Source organism: Talpa occidentalis, unplaced genomic scaffold, assembly GCF_014898055.3.
Source record: "Talpa occidentalis isolate TD23 unplaced genomic scaffold, MPIMG_talOcc4v2.1 talOcc4.6, whole genome shotgun sequence".
Classification (NCBI taxonomy): Eukaryota; Metazoa; Chordata; class Mammalia; order Eulipotyphla; family Talpidae; genus Talpa; species Talpa occidentalis.
Window position 1 is genome coordinate 91,022,441 of NW_023604972.1, and position 19,826 is coordinate 91,042,266.

Genomic DNA, 19,826 nt, shown 5'->3' on the forward strand with positions numbered 1-19,826 from the left:
CAGTGTGCAGGTGGAAGAATATGATTGGGGAATGGCACATGGAGCTGCTGGGACACTGACAAGTGTTCGATTTCTTGTCTGGGAGTGGTGGTTGCATGAATGTTTGCTTTTCTGATATTCTTTAAACTGCATGTATATTTTACACACTTTTATTCATGTTTGACCTGTATCACATTAGAAAGGAAAATGAAGAAAAAAATAGCAGAAACTGCTCTTCTCACCCAGACATATTCCTCGATCTCTTCAGGGTACTAGCTTCCACAGAAAAAAAGGACATTTCTTTCTACCAATCAGTCTTTAAAAAGAAAAATCAGTTTTAGTTTTCTCATGAGACATGAATTTCATTGGTTACTATTGGCTGGGGTGGGGGTAAAGGATATATTAAAAAATTCTCATTTTCTCGCCTTCACATGATCAACTTAAGTTACCCTTTTCCACATCCAGCCTTACATGTGAGTTCCTATAGGTAGGAAGATCCAACAGAAAGGATAACAAGTCTTTCCTACTTTTAAGTAGCTTTCCTGGAAGCCCTAGTTATCAATTTCCACTTAATCTCATTGGCCAGAACAGTGTCATATAGCTTCCCCATACTAAATGTAACACATATTAAAGGTAGCATATTGCTACTTTAAATTAAACAAAGTTCTGTTAATAAATTCTACCTCACCCATAAAAAAATTCCTGTCAAAAAATTTTTATGAATTATCACATATAATGGTGAAATTTTAGAAGTTCCATAGGAATAGCATAAGATTATCCCATATTGGGGCCACCCTGGTGGCACAAACAGTCAAGCATCAGCACTATGAAGCAATCTGCAGCGATTGTAGCATGAGTTCGATCCCCGACCAGGGAGGTGGCCCACATAGTGTAGCAGATCTCTCCTGGCTGGCCCTCTGCTCCCCTCAGCAGTGTATTTCAGCCAGTCTGCCTGTTCTGCTCCCCACTCTGTCTCTGGTGAATCCTCTCACCCCCCGTACCTCTGGCTTGTACCCTAGTTCTTGCATGAATAAATAAATCTTAAAAAAGAATATACCATATTATTTTGCTGGAGATCCTAACCAATTCAATAACTAAGTAAGATGAATCAAAACTGGAAACAAAGAAATATAAAAGTATTGTCAGATGGTATGTTTGTCTACATGTTTAAAAATCTAAGAATTCAAGGTTATGGTTAGAAGATTATACAAAATCAGTATTCTTATACATCAATTATAACCAATTAGAAAATATAACATCTTTCATGACAACAATCTACAAACTACCTAAAGGAAGGTAGGGAGGAATCTTATCAATGTGCAAGAACTTGGGGACTATAAAATATTTCTATAAGACAAAGGTACATTTATTTTTTATTTATTTATTTTTTTTATAGAGGCATGTTTATTTATTTATTTGTTTGTTTTGTTCATACATGCACTGGGTACAGTCAGAAGTGCGGGAGGGTGAGAGAATTCACCAGAGCCAGAGCGAGGAGCAGAGCAGGCAGAAGGACCGAAGTACACTGCTGAGGGGAGCAGCGGGTGGCAGGAGAGGTCTGCGCGCCATATGGGACCCTCCTCCGGTGGCCGGGGAGCAGCCGGGGATCGAACCGGCGCCGCAGAGGCTGCGGGCAGCTTCGCAACCCAGCGCTCAACTGCTGCGCCACCGGGGAGGCCCAACAAAGGTACATTTAAATAAATGAAAAGAGAAATTCTATTCATGAACAGGAAGAATGACTATCTTAAAGAATTATCCTTTCCAAATTATTCTATAAATTCAAAACACTTTATAATTTTTCTTGGGACCATTAAATTTGCAGTTTAAATCCAAAATTTTAGATGGCTGGAAAGGCCCAAGAAGAAAGCAGAAAGGCAGGCCCCATTGTGTATGAAGAGTTATTACAAAGTTATAGTAATTAATGTAATGTGTTAATAGGGTGGTATCAACATGGACATTTTAGACAATGCAGTACAAGAAGGGATTGACGAATAAATGTGTTAATATTATTATCTACATAGAAAAAATAATATTTGATTTCTGTTGTTTCAGGAATCCTCAAGACCAACCTATGGCCAGATAAATTAATAAAAGGACCTGCAGAAGTCAGAAAAGTTGACAGACTCGTGGTTACAGTCCTCTTTGTTAGCATGAAAGGATACATTTGAAAATCAGCAAAGGGAAAAGGCAAGTGGGCAAAGCCAGAAGAGACGAGTATAGCACATGCAGAGTGTTGCAAGCAGGGACTCACCCAGTCCTTGCAGTCCAGGGTTTTTACTAGGGTTAGTCATATAGGCATGCACTGCCATGTGACTGACCTTAGCTACTCAATCCCCCAGCTCTACAGAAATCTAAATGAGATCATGACTCAGGGTCTCAGGCTCACAAAACAGACATTCACATAAGTCATGCTGATAACATAAACTATCTCTGTCAAACTAATGCCATGTGGCACAAGAACTTAGCATATTAACTAACACTTATCATGCAGGATCTTCCAAGTGGTCAAAGGTTATTTCCCAGAGCCAGTCAAGGGCTGGTCCTCCTGAAGCTGGCCTTTCTTTGGAATGTGCAGGGCTTGAGTAACCTGAGACTGCTGAGTTAACCCTTTACCCCACATTTACAAAATAAACATCAAGTGTGTTCAAATAAAGTATAAAAAGATAAAGGTCACAGAAGTAACTCTTTCGTGCCTCATTCATAAAATATTTCGCAGAGAATTTCATGTTTGTAAAATGTTTAGGGAATTTTGGATTAGGAGAATGGCCTGTCCATTTGGAATATATCATTATTAGCATATAATATCACAAGTGACCTCTTATAAATAGGATTAATAATTGTTTGCATCTATGTAATCATCTCTTCAATGGAGTTCAAAGATCTCTTTTTTAATACCAGTCTTTACATGGTCCTGTAGTATAGGACTTGTACATATACTTCAATCTTATGTAATAATGGGAATAGCAGCTTTAAAAAAGTATTTATAAAGTCAATTTACTCATCAGAAATGCTTTAATTTTAAAGTTAGTATAGGAACTGTGATCTCTAGGTAAACAATTACCACATAGAAGTACTAACCTGCAAGACTAAAAAATAAATTTCAGTATTCTCATGAATAATATGTCATATTATAGAAGGAACTCTGGTGAGAAAGTACAGGCAATGGATATAGACATTTATTTTAAAAAGTTGAAAATGAAAGACAATAGGAATTACTTTTTATGTTCTCATTTTACAAAGGCTTTTATTTGTCATTATTTACCTTTTAACTCATCCTTCCCCTCATTTCCATCTCTACCTCTCCAAACTCTGTATCTATTATTGAATTTACAGGGTCCCTTGAGAACATCTTTTTTTTTTTTTTTATATAGAGGCATGTTTTTCTTTCTTTCTTTCTTTCTTTCTTTATTTGTTTGTTTTTGTTTATACATGCACTGGGTACAGTCAGAAGCGCGGGAGGGTGAGAGAATTCACCAGAGCCAGAGCGGAGAGCAGAGCAGGCAGAAGGACCGAAGTACACTGCTGAGGGGAGCAGCGGGCGGCTGGAGAGGTCTGCGCGCCATGTGGGACCCTCCTCCGGTGGCCGGGGAGCAGCCGGGGATCGAACCGGCGCCGCAGAGGCTGCGGGCAGCTTCGCAACCCAGCGCTCAACTGCTGCGCCACCGGGGAGGCCCGAGAACATCTATTTCTTATCATTCATTTTTGTCAAGCCCTTATCACTTGCCTAAACAGTGGCCTTCCAACTGATTTCTCAGCTTTTCCTCTTCTAAATTATCTTATGCAATTTTTGTAGATTAGCCGTAAACAGAGTTTTCATAATGTCACTCTTATGTTACAGCAGAGCAGGGCTTTGCAAAAAGATTTCAGAAGCTCTCAACTCTGAAGGATCATTAGAGAAGAGGGGAGCTGATTTTCAGTGTATGATTTCTGTGGTGTAAATACAGAACAGATTTCAAGTGGCAGACGTATCAAACAGCTCACAAAATCGTTAAAAATTTAACAATTGGCTCCTGCAAGCTGGTCTAAGCTAATTCCTTCATATCACTGTTCATGACGCACACCAAACACTGGCTTAGCTTTCAAGGCCAGTCAAGTCACACTGCATAGCTAGTAGTGTCCTGAATAGACCAAACTGTTTCCCCCTCTTTGTGTCCAGTTGCACCCTTTGCCCAGAAAATACTGCTTGAATACAGCTTTGTCCTCTCTCACCAGATCCTGCTACTCACCTTTCAACTCATCCCAAGGCTACCTTCTGGAAAAGGTCCCCTGCCCTCTGGAAAAACTAGTAACTGTAGTATTTTTCTAAGAAGGCTGAAACATTCTTTGCTATCTCTAACTAGATTGTAGAGAGCTAGAGAGTCTGGGTTCTCTTTCCCTGATATCTGAATTGCAAGTATGAATGATGTGGTCTAACAGCAGATGTTAACAATCATTTGTTGACTATGAATAAATACTATGTGGCCACAGAGTGGCATCTGTTACTATTTTACTTTTTCTTTTTTTAAATTTTTTATTTATGCATACAACAGCTGGAGTATAGGCCAGAGTTGTGGGGGGCTGGGGGGTTGAGAGGATTCACCAGAGACAGAATGGGGAACAGAACAGGAGGATTGACTGAAATACACTGCTGACAGGAGCAGCGGGCAAGATAGGAGAGGTCTGCTGCACCATGTGGGTTAGCTGCCTGGCCAGGGATTGAACTGGTGGTACAGATAGCTTCCTAGTGCTGAGACTTAACCCCTTGTGCCACCAGGGAGGCCCTGTTACTATTTTACTTTTTCTTTGGGAAGACAGGGTGGGGTTGATGTATGTGGCTAGATGCCTGCAGGGCCGTAAGAGATGGACATTCTAGGAAGAGGGAATTGTATTTCTTTCCCTTCATTGGATAATTGCTTGTTTTATAAATGTTTATTAGTATGTCTTTTGGGGAAGACATGGAAGTGTTTGGAAGAAGTTTCAAAATATGACTGTTAGTCTAAGATGACAAAAATGCCTTTTGAGGAAATATTCCATTTTGAGAACCATTCCTGATGCTTGGCGCTAGTTTTTCCTTTTTAATGTACCATTTTGAGAGGTAAGTGATGTTTGAACAGTACCTGGTGTTGATAGAATTTTAGTGAACTTCACAGAGAAGTGGTATTTATTTCCCTGGAGCAAAAACTGTTCTTTTGTTGTATAATTAAAGTTGATCACTTTTGCTTTGTAATACACAACTGGATTAACAGTTGTTCAAAACAACTCAAATAGAATAATGAGTGTTAGAAACATGATTCTATTTATTAAGCGAGCCATACTACTGAACTGTTCCCCCGACAAGCTCGAGGTAATTTGTGAGTGGCTTATTTCTGGTTGTCTACATGCAGCACAGGGAAACAGAAGATAATTCAGAGGCAAATAATATTAACCCTTTCATTCTAACCTCAGTTTCTTAAGTTTTTTTAATTTCAACTTCTTTCAGACCTAGACGTACAACATAATACACACACGATCAGTCAGTTCTGAGGTCAGCTCTAGTTCTGTTCTATGAGGGACCCCAATTTTTCTTTCACTCCTAGAACATGCAATATTTCCATCGTGACCTCTGAGACCATCCAAAGGTATGAGATGTGTCACAGTTTAATTTTGTTTCGTAATTTATTCATCAAGCAATTGCTAGGAATTCAGGGGAGAGATCCTGGCTATCTTTTAATATTCTACTTTTCCACATTATTACTAAATTTTAGTTAGGTACAATGGGTCATTATATCAATTCTTTATTTTACAAATCTCTAAGAAAGAAATAACAGCCAAGATGGGGACCAATAGATTACTACTGCAAAAAGTGGATAGTTAAGGTTTACACTTTTGCAACAAGAAATTGAGTCTTGCTTTAGTCCAAAGAAAATTCTGGAAACTCATTTAGAAATGATTTAATATTGAAGTTCTAACAGTGTTGGTTCAAATCCAACCTCGATATTTCTCAAGACTGTACAAGGATTGCTGAGGTGTGAGCCGGAAGTATTTTTAGCACCTTTATTTCAGGTAAAATCAAACCACGTCACCGCGCGCCCCTCGCAGGCCTGCCCGCTCGGTCAGAGCGAGGCTGGAGAAAAGCCAGCTGCCCAGGGCACCAGGCGGGAGAGGGCGGCCGGCCCTCCTCCCCGGGACCCACCGCCCGCCCCCACCCCGCGCCAGAGTCTGAGGCCCGCCCGGCGCTCGGCGGGTGTCGGGAGACCGGGAAGAGGCCAAGGGCCCCGCCGGGTGAGCCGCGGGTCGCCAGGCGGCGGCCCAGGGGCTCGGTGTTCCGGGCGGCGGCTGCGGAAGGACTTCTGGCCGCCCCAGAGGCGCGGCGCCGGCCCTGGAGCGGCTTGTTCCGGATCTTGAAGCGGGAGGGGCCTCGAGAGAAGGAGGAGGAGGTGACTGGGCCACTAGTTGCGTGAGTGCGGGCTTGAGGAGGGCGGAGGTGATGAGGGGTGAGAAGGGTGGGTCTGGAAAATCAGGGGGCGGCGCCAGGTGGGCTGTGGATGAAGGCCGGGTGGAAGGTACTAGTTCAGAAGGGGCCTCCCGACCCTGTGGGGAGTTGGCAGGAGGAGTCAGCCAGGGTCCCCTTCCTTTGCCCCTGCGCCCGCTGTTGGCTGCGGGCTGTTCTCCTTTGAATTCCACCCTCACTCAAGTTTTGGTTCACATTTCTCAGGATGTTTTATTTCAGGTTAAACCTACACCGTGGGTGGAAGGAAAGTTAGTTTTTCTGAAATTAGAACAGTATTTTAAAAGACGTGATTAAATCTTTTTGCAAATAGGAGTTTTATGTGCTGTTATCTCCTCTGTCCTGACTCATGTATTTATTTATTATGTGACTTTAAATCTTAGTGTACTTAAGCCTTTTAAAAGCATGGAATGGATCATTTATGCCTTGGAGATAACATAAACTGAGGCACAATGTTGAAGAGTCTTCAAAGGTTGAGAATGGTATAGCCTGCTAACAGGACTCTCCATCCAAGCCAGTGGCTGGGATGGCCTCATTTCCTAAAGACCAGCCCCAGTTCCTTAATATACAGCCATGGGTAACATATCCTAGGCGGAGGTCAACACGGATGGCATAAATGACCATTTGTGTGACCACAGGCCCAGTTACAGCACATACTACAGTGTAACTACAGGAGCAAATAAGAAGTCATAGATGATGCAGCTTCTCCTCCAGGGTGCCCTCCTGAATTGCATTGGGAACAAAACAGAGAAGTAGTGTTTGCAGAATAACATACTCTCTGTGATATATACAAAACTATGAAATTGCCTACCACACATTTCTGAGAATGTATCCTGTCATAAAGCAATGCATGATTGTAATATGCAATTAGTTCATCTAGCCATTCATTCTAGAAATATTTTCAAGGGATTACCATTCGTTAGATGTGTTCTAGATGTGGTGATGCCAAGAGAGCATGACAACACCTCTTCTGGTGGGACTCACTCCGGTTGTGATGGAGTAAGCAAATAAATGAGTGAGATAGTTTAAGGTAGTGGTAAGTGCTGTGGAGGCCATGAAATAGAGTGACAAGACATGGACAGGGCACACCCAGGAAGACTTGAGATGTGGTGGTCAAGGCAGACAGTGCATTGAAACAAATACCTGGGTGATTGGAAGTAACCAATCATGGGAAGTTCATGCAAGTGCAAGGCAGGGATGAAACTGATAGATTTGAAAGCATACCTAGTTGGAGAATTAGAGAGTGAAAGAGAGATTAAATGAGGTCAAGGCAGTAAGCAGACCCTAAGAAAGAAGTTCAAATTTGTTATTGGCAGTATTTTTTTTAATGTTAGTCTTTCTAAGAAGTGTGTATGGGTTTCTCTCTGTAGTTTTAATTTACATTTCCCTAATGGCTAGTGATGTTGAACATCTTTTCATGTGCTTTTTTGCTATTTGTGTATCCTCTTTGTTTCTTCTGTGCTCCAGTGAAGTCTATTTCCTATTTCTAAATTGGATTGTTTGTTTTCTTACTGTTGAGTGTTGAGAGTTCTAAATATCTATTCTGTATATTATATATTCTGAATATAGTCATTTGTCAGATATGTGATTTGCAAATATATTTCCCCAATCTGCAGCTTGTCTTTTTATTCTTAGTAGTACTTCTCACAGAGAAAATTTTTAAATTTTTATTTATTTTTAATTTTATTTATTTATTTATTTTTTGTGGGACCCTCGACGGCGGCTGGGGAACGAACCAGCGCTGCAGAGGCTGCAGGCAGCCTCGCAGCCCAGCGCTCAACGGCTGCGCCATCAGGGGAGGCCCGAAAATTTTTATATTTTAATGAAGTCCAGTTCATCATTTTTTTCCTTTTACAGTCATGCTTTTATGTGCTATGTATAAGAATTCTTTGATTAATACCAACTGAAGTTTTTCTCCTGCATTTTCCTCCAAAGGTTTTATAGTTTTGTTTTACATTTGTATCTGTGATCTATTTTGAGTTAATTTTATATAAGATGAAATTTATATCAAGGTTTATAGTTTTTCATCTGGATGTCCAATTTTCAAATACCATTTGTTGAAACTATTGTCCTTTCTCCATTGTCAAAGCCTTCAAACCTATGTCAAAAACCAGTTGGCCATATTTGTGAAGGTTTAATTCTGCAATCTGTATTTTATTCCATTACTTAATACTTACTGATCTAATTCATTACCCCCAAAAAGCACATATAGTAAAATCCTTGTCTGAATGTTATTTAGCTGGCCTGAAAATGAATGTGTTTGTAATTTATGTGGGTCTTTATCTCAGCTCTGTCACTTACCAACTGGACGATAGGAAGTAATGTGTTGGTAAATGTTTAACTATCATCTCTTCAGGAAGGAGAGTCCTCATTCATAGAATTTTCTAATTTCCTTTGTGTAGTATTTCCACCATGACTGATTCCAACCTACACAGAGTTTAACACAGAATTGGGATGAGATACACATAATTCTTATTAGTCTGTATTATTATTATTAGTCCAGGTTGAAAAGACACGGGAAGAAGGACCTGGAGGGTAACACAGAGGTGTTTTACTGATTCAGCCCTGAAGTGACACACCATCCCTTCTGCTTTCCGCTTGCTGGATAGACTTCACCTTAATGCATCCAGATTGGGGTGTATATTTATTCATGTGTTCAGACAAGAGAAAAACCAGCATTGTCTACCACATCATGTGCGTATGTTTTTCTCTGGCACTATTTAGCTGTTAGGTGCAGAAATGAAGCAGAGAACAGGTAGATAGAATTTCAGAATGAGGATTCTGATCAACTAGTCTGATGGAGGAAGATTGCAGAGAGGAGAGTGGCATGGAAGTGGTTACAAAGATAGATCATGGAATCTAAAATGGTTAAGAAGGAAGTAAGGACCCCCATGAAGGCTGAATCATATGGCAAGAGGGTGAGAGCAGTGGATTGGAGGACTTGAGAAGTTGCAGAATTCTATATGGAAAAATGGGGCAGGTTAGCTGAATGAATGAGGTGGTGGTCTGAGAATGGTGTTCTTAAAGGTGGCAGAGACAGTGTAGTTTTCGATGATGATCAAATCAGGGAAAGACCATGAAGCTGGGTGGCTGAAGTCAAGTGAAGGGAAAGATTGTTAAAGGGAGTCAGAACTGAGAGATCAAGATATTAGATTAATCATCCATGTGATTACTGAAGTCCTAGATGGTAAGAAGAGTAGGGGTACAAAGGAAGAAAGGGATTCAGGTGATTGAATGAATGAATGAATGAGTGTATCTCCCATAAATATACTACTCCCTGGCCTTTGACTGGACTTAGCAGCATTCCAGAGTCTTTGCCAGGTATGAGAAACACTACGTGGCAACACATCTATAGAACCTCTCTTAGGGGCTTTTTCATTTCTGGAGAGAGTCTCTTACTGATTTCACACATTCCCAGTTCTTGATCCCCTGATGTTGGCGTTGTCCCTCAGACTCCTGCTCTCCTTCATGACAATAAACTCTTTCCAGAATGTGTGAGGTCAAAGTGATCCAGGCTACAATCCTTTCTATGCTAGTTAGTAAAACCTACCAAGTGAATAGGTATATGTGTATGATATGTAATGTTTATAGTAGTTATGAGCCTACTTTTATCTCCTTTCATATAAATGAGAATGAAACATATGCAATCCCTTTACTCCTTTGTATATTTTTATATATTATGCTGCATTTAAGGTTTTTTTCTGAAGGCCTGGCATCTGCACAGGGTTAAGCAGACAACAATTTTATCTCGATAATTTATCTCTATAAGCTTGCATGGAGCATTTGGACTCCTCCCTGTCTAACCTTGTGCAAACATTTCACAAACAACCTCCCTTGGGAAGCCCATGGCTACCCTCCGACCTGCTAGAGCCAGATGCTACATTGCTGACTTCAGGGTGGTCCTTGGGAATAATGTTTTGTTTGGGTCCAGGAATATTTTTAAGGGTGTGAAGACACTTGATGTGTGAGGAGAAAGTGGAACCTCGATGCCACAGCCTTATGAAATATTGAAGCAAAATTCCCATGTCCAGAATAGCAGAATGTGAAAGGCTTGAAGCTAAGGTTTCAAATTTTTAGAGTTACACGGTTTGCCACATGAGGTTTTCTTTCTCCTCATTACCCTTACATTCCCTAAGTTATGCTTGCATGTTTGCTTTCAGTACTGCCAAATGAGAGAAGCTTCCAGAATGCTGCTAAAAGCAGTAATTTGCATCTTATGGAGAAGCTGTTTGGAAGGAAGGTTAACATTAATGCTGTGAACAATGTGAGTAGAAGTCACAAATGCAGCAAGTAATTACTCTAAGGGTGGCTTGGGTTTACAGAGATCGACTAAAATAATAAAAATAAAAGTGATTGTGCTGGGTGAAATCCTTTGTTGTTAAATCCAGAATATTTAAGCTTAAGGTGGGGTGAGTCCATGGAATAGGCCCTGCATGTTTTCATTCATCTTATCAGAGGGAAGTGCATGGGGTCTGTAGACACATCTGTGCAAAGTCTGTGGGTGGCCAATAAAGGCAACTGTCAAGGTCATAGGCCTGAAGTTGGCCTGGATTGTAGCCTGGATCACTTTGACCTCACACATTCTGGAAAGAACATCCTTTGCTATACAACTTCAGTTGTTTTCATTCCAGTGATTTCCTTTGTGGTTGAGTTTTTCCGAATTTGAAATCCAAAGATGAGTGTGTGTTTTCATTTACTGCTTTTGAAATATAGTTCATGTACATGTTGGGAGGGGCTTGCTTTTCTGAAACCTGGCTCTTATTTACTTGTTCTTCAAGTGCCTGGGTTTTGGAGAGAAGTCTGTTCCACCAATGTGGATTTCCTACTGCTTGGTTTTGTGGGGATTTACTGGTAGCCCCTTAAGTCAGGATTTATCAGAGTGAACAAGTTGGGAGTTATGCCAATTGCTTAGCACAGTTTGTGGAGTGGTTAAAGGAGCAGATGGCAGAAGTGGATTTAATGCTAAGTAAAACCTAAGCTTCAGGGCCCCTACTTGTACAGGTCACTTGCAAGGCAATGGAGGGTTCTAGCAACAAGTTCCCATAATTATATGATTTTTTAAAATCTGGAAAAGTAAGACATTTTAATGCAATCGATTAAGCTTTTGGATTCTGGCTTTAAAGAGGTCTCCCTAAAGTGTATAAACTTCAGTTTATGCAAGGAACAGGATCTGTCCCAGGCAGTGAGGTCACAGAAACTGAAGTCATGCATTACATGCAATGAAACAATGTTTAGCCATTGTGCATGTGTGTGTATGTGTGCATGTGCTCAGGGGGATTTATGGGTATCTATAGCATTCATGGTCCATAGACATCTAGAATAGAAAACTGCTGGAGTCCAGCTCCGACCAGGGCCGGGTTTCCGCAAGGATGAGACGGCATCTGGGAAGTGGAGGGATGAGGGGAGGGGAAATGAGGAGACACAGACACTTGATAGGGTGCAAGTATCTCCTGCTGAGAATCTCAGCGGGCCTTTATTTATACATTAGAAATTCCTTATGTGATCATTACATCATGCAATCATGTGATTTCACTTTTACATTGTTTCAGAACTTATTTTTGATTATCAATCAGTGCCCAGCCCTTTCTTAATTTTCCCAGTATATGATTAACTTGGTTGCTTGGTTACATTAACATGGCTACATGTTTTCTTAGGTGATGTATGTTTTTCGAAAAGTAGAAACAGGTGCTACACACAATGTAATTCAAGCAGCCAAGCTGGGTAACTAAAACAAGGCTAAGCTGGCATTGTAAAATCGCGGGCGACCTTCTATTTCCTATATAGAACCAGGGGGTCCCGGTGTCATGGGAACAGTATGTGGTGTGTTTTTCTCGGACCTCTTTGCCTCCTGGGGCATCTCAGGGGCTTTCTTGTATGGGGGGACTTTTGCCAGGCTCGATTCCAAGAGCTCTATCAAGCGTGGCTTGCTAAAGAACTCAAGTGTTACTCATAGTAACAGAATTATAAATTGAAGGACGCGGAGAGTTGTTGGGAGCTGTTTCATGTTAGAAGGTGCTTTTCTCAAACTATGGAAGTGTGCATTACGGGCACTAATGCCAACATTCATTGTGTTAGTCTAAAACTTATAGAAAATTTCCATAGTTTCAATAACTGCCACCAACAAGTGAAAGGAAGCAGCAGGAGCCAGCTATCGAGTTTTCTGACTTTTCAGAAATCTTCCCCATGCCTGGACCTTTGTCAGACAGCGTGAGTAGCATGGCCTGCGTCAGAAAACAGCAAAATTTGCAGTATAATAATTAAGAGTCAAAAGAAAAGAAATGAAACAAAGAAGAAGGAAGGGGAAGAAAAGATATAAGCAAGGATTGTTGAATATAGTATCTAGATTTATTCAGAATAAGTAAAGCAATAATCATTTTTCCAAATGGCAAGAAATAGATTTCCCAGTGTATTTTTTTTTAATCATTATGATTTTTTCCTCATACAACTTTCTTATATTTAAAGCCATGTTTTCATATGAAAGTACTTGAAGAGTTAATAGAATCTAGGGCATTTACATTCGACATGGTAAGTTATTATAAATTCACAATGAATTATACTCTCTTATAACACCTCTTTCAGTTCTGTTTACAGCAAATGTTGATATGGTTACTTGTAGAACTCCTTAAAAATTTTGATGATAGAGATAAAAAAAGGTGCAAGTGGTTTTATTGAATTATTTTGGATACTGTTTTGACTTGCATCTTTATCCACAAATAAAGTTAGTAGGGGATTTTAGGAATCCAAATTTGACATACTAGAACATAGCTCTAGGTAGCAGGCAATATCAAGATAGCTCATGTTTTGTCAAACTTAGCTTGTCACCAGATTCATTTTTTTTTTAAAGATTTATTTATTCATACAAGAACTGGGGTATAGGTCAGAGGTGTCGGGAGTGAGAGGATTCACCAGAGACAAAATGGAGAACAGAACAGCCAGATTGACTGAAATACACTGCTGAGGGGAGCAGTGGGCGAGTCAGGAGAGGTCTGCTGCACCATGTGGGTAGCTCCCTGGCTGGGGATCGAACTTGTGCTGCAGTGGCTGTGGATAGCTTTATAAGTTGCGTCTTAACCCCTTGTGCCACCAGGGAGGTCCTAGATACATTTTTAAGGAAATCAGATGTTTAATTAAAACAGTTCTTCTATCTTTATGATAAATTATTTATGTGAGACAAAGAATAGTAAATCCATGTCCAAGTACCTTCTTTGAGAGCTTTAGCATCTAGAATATGGGAAAAAATATAAATGTTTTTACTTAAGAGCAAAACATCCAGCACGAATTCGATCCCCAACCAGGGAGCAACCCACATGGCACAGCAGACCCTCCTTTCTCACACGTTGCTCTCCTCAGCAGTGTATTTCAGTACATCTGCCTGTTCTGCTTCCCACTCTGTCTCTGGTGAATCCTCTCACCTCCCACACCTCTGGCCTATACCCCAGTTCTTGTGTGCATAAATCTTTGAAAAAAAATTTACAGTCCAAAAATTACACAAGAAAGATTATATCTGGATTGAATATCTAGGAAAAATTTTGTTATGTATTATCAGTATATTCTAAGCAGAAACAATTTGCTGTTATTGATGATTGTATGGGGGAGGGGAATACATTTTTTACTAATTGGAAGTCAATTGTATTGTTACAATCATGGTAAGTTCTGCGGTGGATTCTAGCTTGAGGCATATCTTCTAGTGAATTGCCAATTTCTGTGTTATTATCAGCTAATAGATGAAGGTAAGATTATAGGCAATACTCACTAGTTGTAAAAAGTAAATAAATAAACCAGATACAAATGCTGATTAAAAAAAATTCTGGCCACTCAAGAAATAGGAATCTTTAAAAGGTTGAAAAGTAATGATGTGACTGAAAACACAAATTATGTTTCCTCAGATGAACCACACAGCCCTCTTTTGCAGTGGGGGTGAGTCATTTGTCTGCGCTGGATTCCTTGCTGAATCACAAGGCCAGGGTGGATATTGCTGATAAGGTAAGCTCTTCTTCATTGGGAGTAGAAGGGATTGGAGCACAACCAATATATGAGATAAATCTCATTTATGTTATCTTTGCTTTACACACACATAAAATATTTTTATGAATAATATTCATTTTGGTAGGATTTCTTTAGAGAATATACATATTATCTGCTCTTTGTACTTGTGACTAAATTGTTTATCCATTATCTGTTGGACTTAGGTTTTCACTGATTTTCCCATATTAACCTGAGGCCCAGAGTAGCTTGCATTTGTAGGAATAAGGTGGTTTCCCAGAGTGTAACATGCAGCATTGCAGATAGATGCCACCTAGCCTCAGGGATATTAATTCTTGACTTTGCCCTGTGAAGTCTGATATATGTGACTTATTTACAATACACTAGGTATTGTCTTAGACTTACCCTTCCCCACCACCCACAACTGTGTGAGAAAAGTGTTATTATAATATTATATATTCTATGTAATGCTAGGAAAGTATCACTATAATAACCAATTTATTTATTTATTTAAATTTTTTTTGAAGATTTATTTATTTATTTATACAAGCACTGGGTACAGTCAGAAGCGCGGGAGGGTGAGAGAATTCACCAGAGCCAGAGCGGGGAACAGAACAGGCAGACTGATGAAATAAGCTGCTGAGGGGAGCAGTGGGTGCGGCAGGAGAGGTCTGCATGCCATTTGGGACCCTCGCTGGCTGCTGGGGATCGAACTGGCACTTCAGAGGCCGCGGGCAGCTTTGCAGCCCAGCTCTCAACCGCTGCACCACCAGGGGAGGCCCTATAATAACCAATTTATAGATAAGGAGCCTGAGACCTGGAATGGTTACATCCAAGAAAGGGTAAAGACAGGGTTTGAATCTGATTTGTCTGAAGTCTATGCGTTAGCCACAAATAATGCTGATTATTTGCCTCTTTAACAAAATCCACCATGAGGATTTTTCCATCTACTTTTTTCACCTTTATTTGCTACTTTACCATGGCACAAAGAAATGACCTGGGCTAGAAAAACCCAACATCATGTTGAGCATTACCAGTTGCAGTAAAATATGACAGACTTTGACTGAAGTTCTCTGTTTTAATTATTTCAATGGATCATGATTCTTATTTTTTTAAGATTTATTTTATTTATTTATGCATACAAGAACTGGCGTATAGGACAAAGTTGTGGGGGGTGAGAGGATTCACCAGAGACAGAGTGGGGACCAGAACAGGTGAATCTACTGAAACATACTGCTGAGGGGAGCAGTGGGTAAGACGGGAGAGGTCTGCTGTGCCATGTGGGTTAATTCCCTGGCTGGGGATAGAACTCATGTTACAGTGGCTGCTGATAGCTTAATAGTGCTGATACTTACCCCAGTGCCACCAGGGAGGTCCCTGGATCATGATTTTTAAAATTAAACTGTTCCAAGATTCCTACAGTAATATTCTCTTTTCTCTCTGGACTGATTCTTTGGAGTGTAAAGCTCAGTTTGCTTTACCTTCATGTCTCACAGGGCCTGACTTTAGCATGTGCTCAGTAAATCTTTAAATGATGAATGAAGTCAGTTCAAACCATTTCGTCTTGTTGGTTTTGTCAGCAATCATAGACATAACATAGACTTGATAATGATGAGAGGTTTTTTTTGTTTCACCAGTGGGCACTTCCTCGCTATATATTTTATTGCTCTGGTTGTGGAGGCAAGTAGATTGATATATTACAGAATCAGAATGAATAAATACCCCTTTTTAAAATTTGGCACCAAAAGCACTCCAGCTTTGTGGAATGGAATAGGCTGTATATGTTTATGAGACTTAAGGAATATGTCTAAGGCTAAAAGTTGTTATCTGATTATTTTGCAAAATTAGTTACCCAGAAAGAACACATTGGTAATACTCTTGATTGCCAAGTGTGCATTCTTATTTTAACTTTGAAACTCTGGTACAGTTACTTTTTTTACTTCACTTAGATTTTAAATTAACATATGGTACAATTAACTTTCTTTTTGGCATATGGTTCTATGAATTTTAGTATATGTATAGATTCATATAACCACTCTCACAATCAAAATACACAACAGTTGCATCACCCACAAAATTCCTTCATGCTGCCTCTTTGTAGTCAAACCCACTCCTCCCCTGACAATCAATGTTCTCCATCTGTATTATTTTGCCTTTTGAGAGTGTCATATAAATGCCATAATTTAGTAGGTAACCTTTTGACATTAGCTTCCTTCACTCAGCAAGATGCCTTTCAGGTTCATCAGTATTTATTTTGTCTATCAATAATTCTCTCTTCTTATTGCTGTGAGCATTCCCATGTATGGGTATATCACATTTATTTGTCTAGCCACCTGTTGAAGGACATTAGAGTTGTTTCTGGGTTTTATTGTTATAAATAAAACTGCTATAAACATTCATGTACAAGTACATATGTAAGCATAAGTTTTCTTTTCTCTGTTACAAACACCTAGGAATGAAATTACTGGGTCATGTATAAATAAACGTATGCATAACTTTATAAGAAATGGCCACACTATTTTTTAGAGTGGCTGTGCCATTCTCATAGGGTGGAGTATACTTACTCCATTAGCCAGACCCAGAACCTCAAAAACATAGTATGAAAGTGTGAAGACTCATACAGTAAACCAGATGAATAGCATCTGTTAAACAGCATGTCTGATTATTGCCATGCTTCTCATATATGAAATACAGTACTGGCTTGTGTCAGAGTGCAAACCAGTTATTCCCAAAATGAAGAGATGTTTTACTAGCTTGTTCTCTTTGAGGCTTTTTCAAACATATATTTATATAACCCTGTCTAATATTTGAAGCATGAATCTAGCTACCATTAGCTTCTTGTAACTTGTCTTATAAGATTAAAATGCTGTCAGGGGCCTCCCCTGGTGGTGCAGGCAAATGAGCACAGCACTGTAAAGCTGTCCGCAGCCTCTGCAGCGTGGGTTTGATCCCGGCCAGCCAGCGATTATCCCACATGGTGAGACAGACCTCTCCTGTCTCGCTCGCTGCTCCCCTCAGCAGTGTATTTCGGTCAGTCTGCCTGTTCTGTTCCCCGCTCTGTCGCTGGTGAATCCTCTCACCCTGCCATGCATCTGGCCTCTACCACAGTTCTTGTATGCATGGATAAATAAATCTTTAAAAAAATAAAATAAAATAAAATGCTGTCAGGCAGGGGATACGGTATTCCTGAGGTATCACTGTATTCTGCCTTGAAAGGTTCACTAAGTTAAATATTTCTATAACTAATTGAATTATTCATGGTGGCATCTGTACATAACCATAAAATGCTTACTGTAATTCAAATATCACCACATTTGATCTGACAGGACAGCTTCTTTATTTGGGTAACAAGCCCTGAGTTTGACTTGGTACATCTGTCTTTTATTTTCAAGGAACCAACAATTGAACCCTTTCATTGAACAAATAAATCAATGTTTATTCAGTGCCTATTGTGGGTAAGTCCAGTGCCAGTTACTGGGAATTTCAACTTCATGTAAGTCCTTGCTATTCAGAATGTGGACCTGGGACCAGAAGCACTGGCATCACTGGGAGCTTGTTAAAAAATAAAAATCTTGGGCCTCAGCCCAAACCTGGTAAATCTGCTACTTATCAAGATTCCCAGGTGTTTGTATCGGGAAACACTGGTATGAATACAGTCCCTGCTTTGAAGGGCTTACAGTGTGTCTGGGGAGCAAGGACCAAGATCGGAATAGGTGAGTACAATTCAAGAAACTTCATGTGAAGGGTCAAATGCATGATCTGGCTGCCGAGAATTCCATGTTCAAAGTGGAAGGCATTCCTGAGTCTTGGGAAGAGGCAGACTGGATAAATGGAGGCTCTTCCTCAAGTTGTCACTATCTTTCTCAGGTGGAATGCATGTGGTGTTCAGAGGATAGTGAGAAGCATCTGCTCTCAGAGCATCTTGTCTCTGGGAAGTGCCTCAACAGCAAATGTTCTCTAGGGGACTCCTGGGAGGAGTCATGCGCATTCTCACCTGTGACCAGACTGGTAATGGGTATAGTTTTCAGTGACTGGACATTTCACACTTGCAGAAAGCAAGTGTAGAGAGCATTGTGTACCAACTTTGAGTGTAATTTGAGTGTAATCTGCTTGTAAACTGTCTTCAGACATGCCAGTTTCACTGCATAAGGTTTGTTTCATGAAGGTTCTTGTGGGGTATTTACATGTGTGTGCAGTGATTTTTTGCCTCTGAGGAATGATAGTTGCCCTTGGAATTTATGGTTTCAGAGATTCATGTTGTTTGCAGCTTGAATTCCTGGATTTTGGATTTTATGATAATTGTTTGGAATCTTTAAGTGTTGGCTGCTTTGAAGTTAGGAATGACCTGTTAGGGAAAAATGGAGTTAGTGCCAAATGTGATTTATCTTCTATCCCAAATATTTCTGGTCTCCTTTTTGACCATTTGTGAAACTGGATTTACTGTTAGTGAATATAAGGTGTTGATTTATAGAGAAAGCTATTGAGGGGTGAGTGTTTACTAGACAAGAAACTTAACTAGTTATTGTACATCATTGTTCCTTGGGAAAAAAGAGTTTAGAAATTGGTACACACTTTTTTTTTTAAAGATTTATTTATTTATGCATACAAGAGCTGGGGTACAGGCCAGAGGTATGGGGGGTGAGAGGATTCTCCAGAGACAGAGTGGGAAACAGAACAGGCAGATTGACAGAAGTACACGGCTGAGGGGAGCAGCAGGCGAGTCAGGAGAGGTCTGCTGTGCCATGTGGGTTGCTCCCTGGCCAGCTGGGTATCGAACTAATGCTGCAGAGGCTACTGACAGCTTCATAGGTTGCGTCTTAACTGGTTGTGCCACCAGGGAGGCCCTGGGTAAGCACTTTCTTGATAGAGCAATTATAAATATATAAATAGACTAACAAATCATGACTGAGTGAATGAATTGTACTGTTAATCTCCATAATAATCTTACAGAGAAGGGAGTATTTTTTTCAAAGATTTCTTTATGCATACAATAACTGGGGTGTAGGCCAGAGGTGCAGGGTGGGGAACCAGAGAGAGTTGGGGGCAGAACAGGCAGATCTATTGAAATACACTGCTGAGGGGAGCAGTGGGTGAGACAGGAGAGGTCTACTGTGCTATGTGGGTTAGCTCCCTGGCCAGCCAAGGATTGAACTCATGCTGCAGTGGCCGGGCATAGCTTGATAGCTCTATGTCTTTAACCCCTGTGCCACCAGGGAGAACCCAGAAGGGAATATTTTTTGTTGATAATTTTTTTTTGGGGGGGCGGATATTGAGGCTCAGAGAGTCTAAGTACCTGATCCAAAGTCTCAAAACCAGTAAGTGACAGAGCCAGGATTTGTCTTGGTTCTGGCTGACTCTAGTTGCCCTATTCATGACAGTGGGCACTGCCCATCTGCTA

General features: G+C 40.4%; 1 protein-coding gene and 1 long non-coding RNA gene across 6 annotated transcripts in view; both read left to right on the plus strand.

Moving 5' to 3' along the window:
• Nucleotides 1-2,701, plus strand: part of POLK (DNA polymerase kappa) — a 61,185-nt gene extending 58,484 nt beyond the window's left edge. The window contains exon 17 of the mRNA XM_037530014.2: nucleotides 2,032-2,701. Coding sequence (XP_037385911.1) covers nucleotides 2,032-2,062 — 31 coding nt within the window. The 3' untranslated portion in view covers nucleotides 2,063-2,701. The remainder of the gene's footprint in view (nucleotides 1-2,031) is intronic.
• A 3,550-nt stretch (nucleotides 2,702-6,251) lies between these two features.
• LOC119261191 (uncharacterized) overlaps nucleotides 6,252-19,826 on the plus strand; it is a 57,945-nt gene continuing 44,370 nt past the window's right edge. For 3 of the 5 annotated variants that reach the window (XR_005128958.2, XR_005128960.2, XR_005128957.2), the window contains exons 1-2: nucleotides 6,252-6,394; nucleotides 14,332-14,428. This is a non-coding gene — a long non-coding RNA (uncharacterized LOC119261191). Of the gene's footprint in view, nucleotides 6,395-10,605; nucleotides 10,710-14,331; nucleotides 14,429-17,820; nucleotides 17,884-19,826 lie in introns of all 5 variants that reach the window. The other 2 variants (XR_005128961.2, XR_005128959.2) reach the window with 2 other exon arrangements.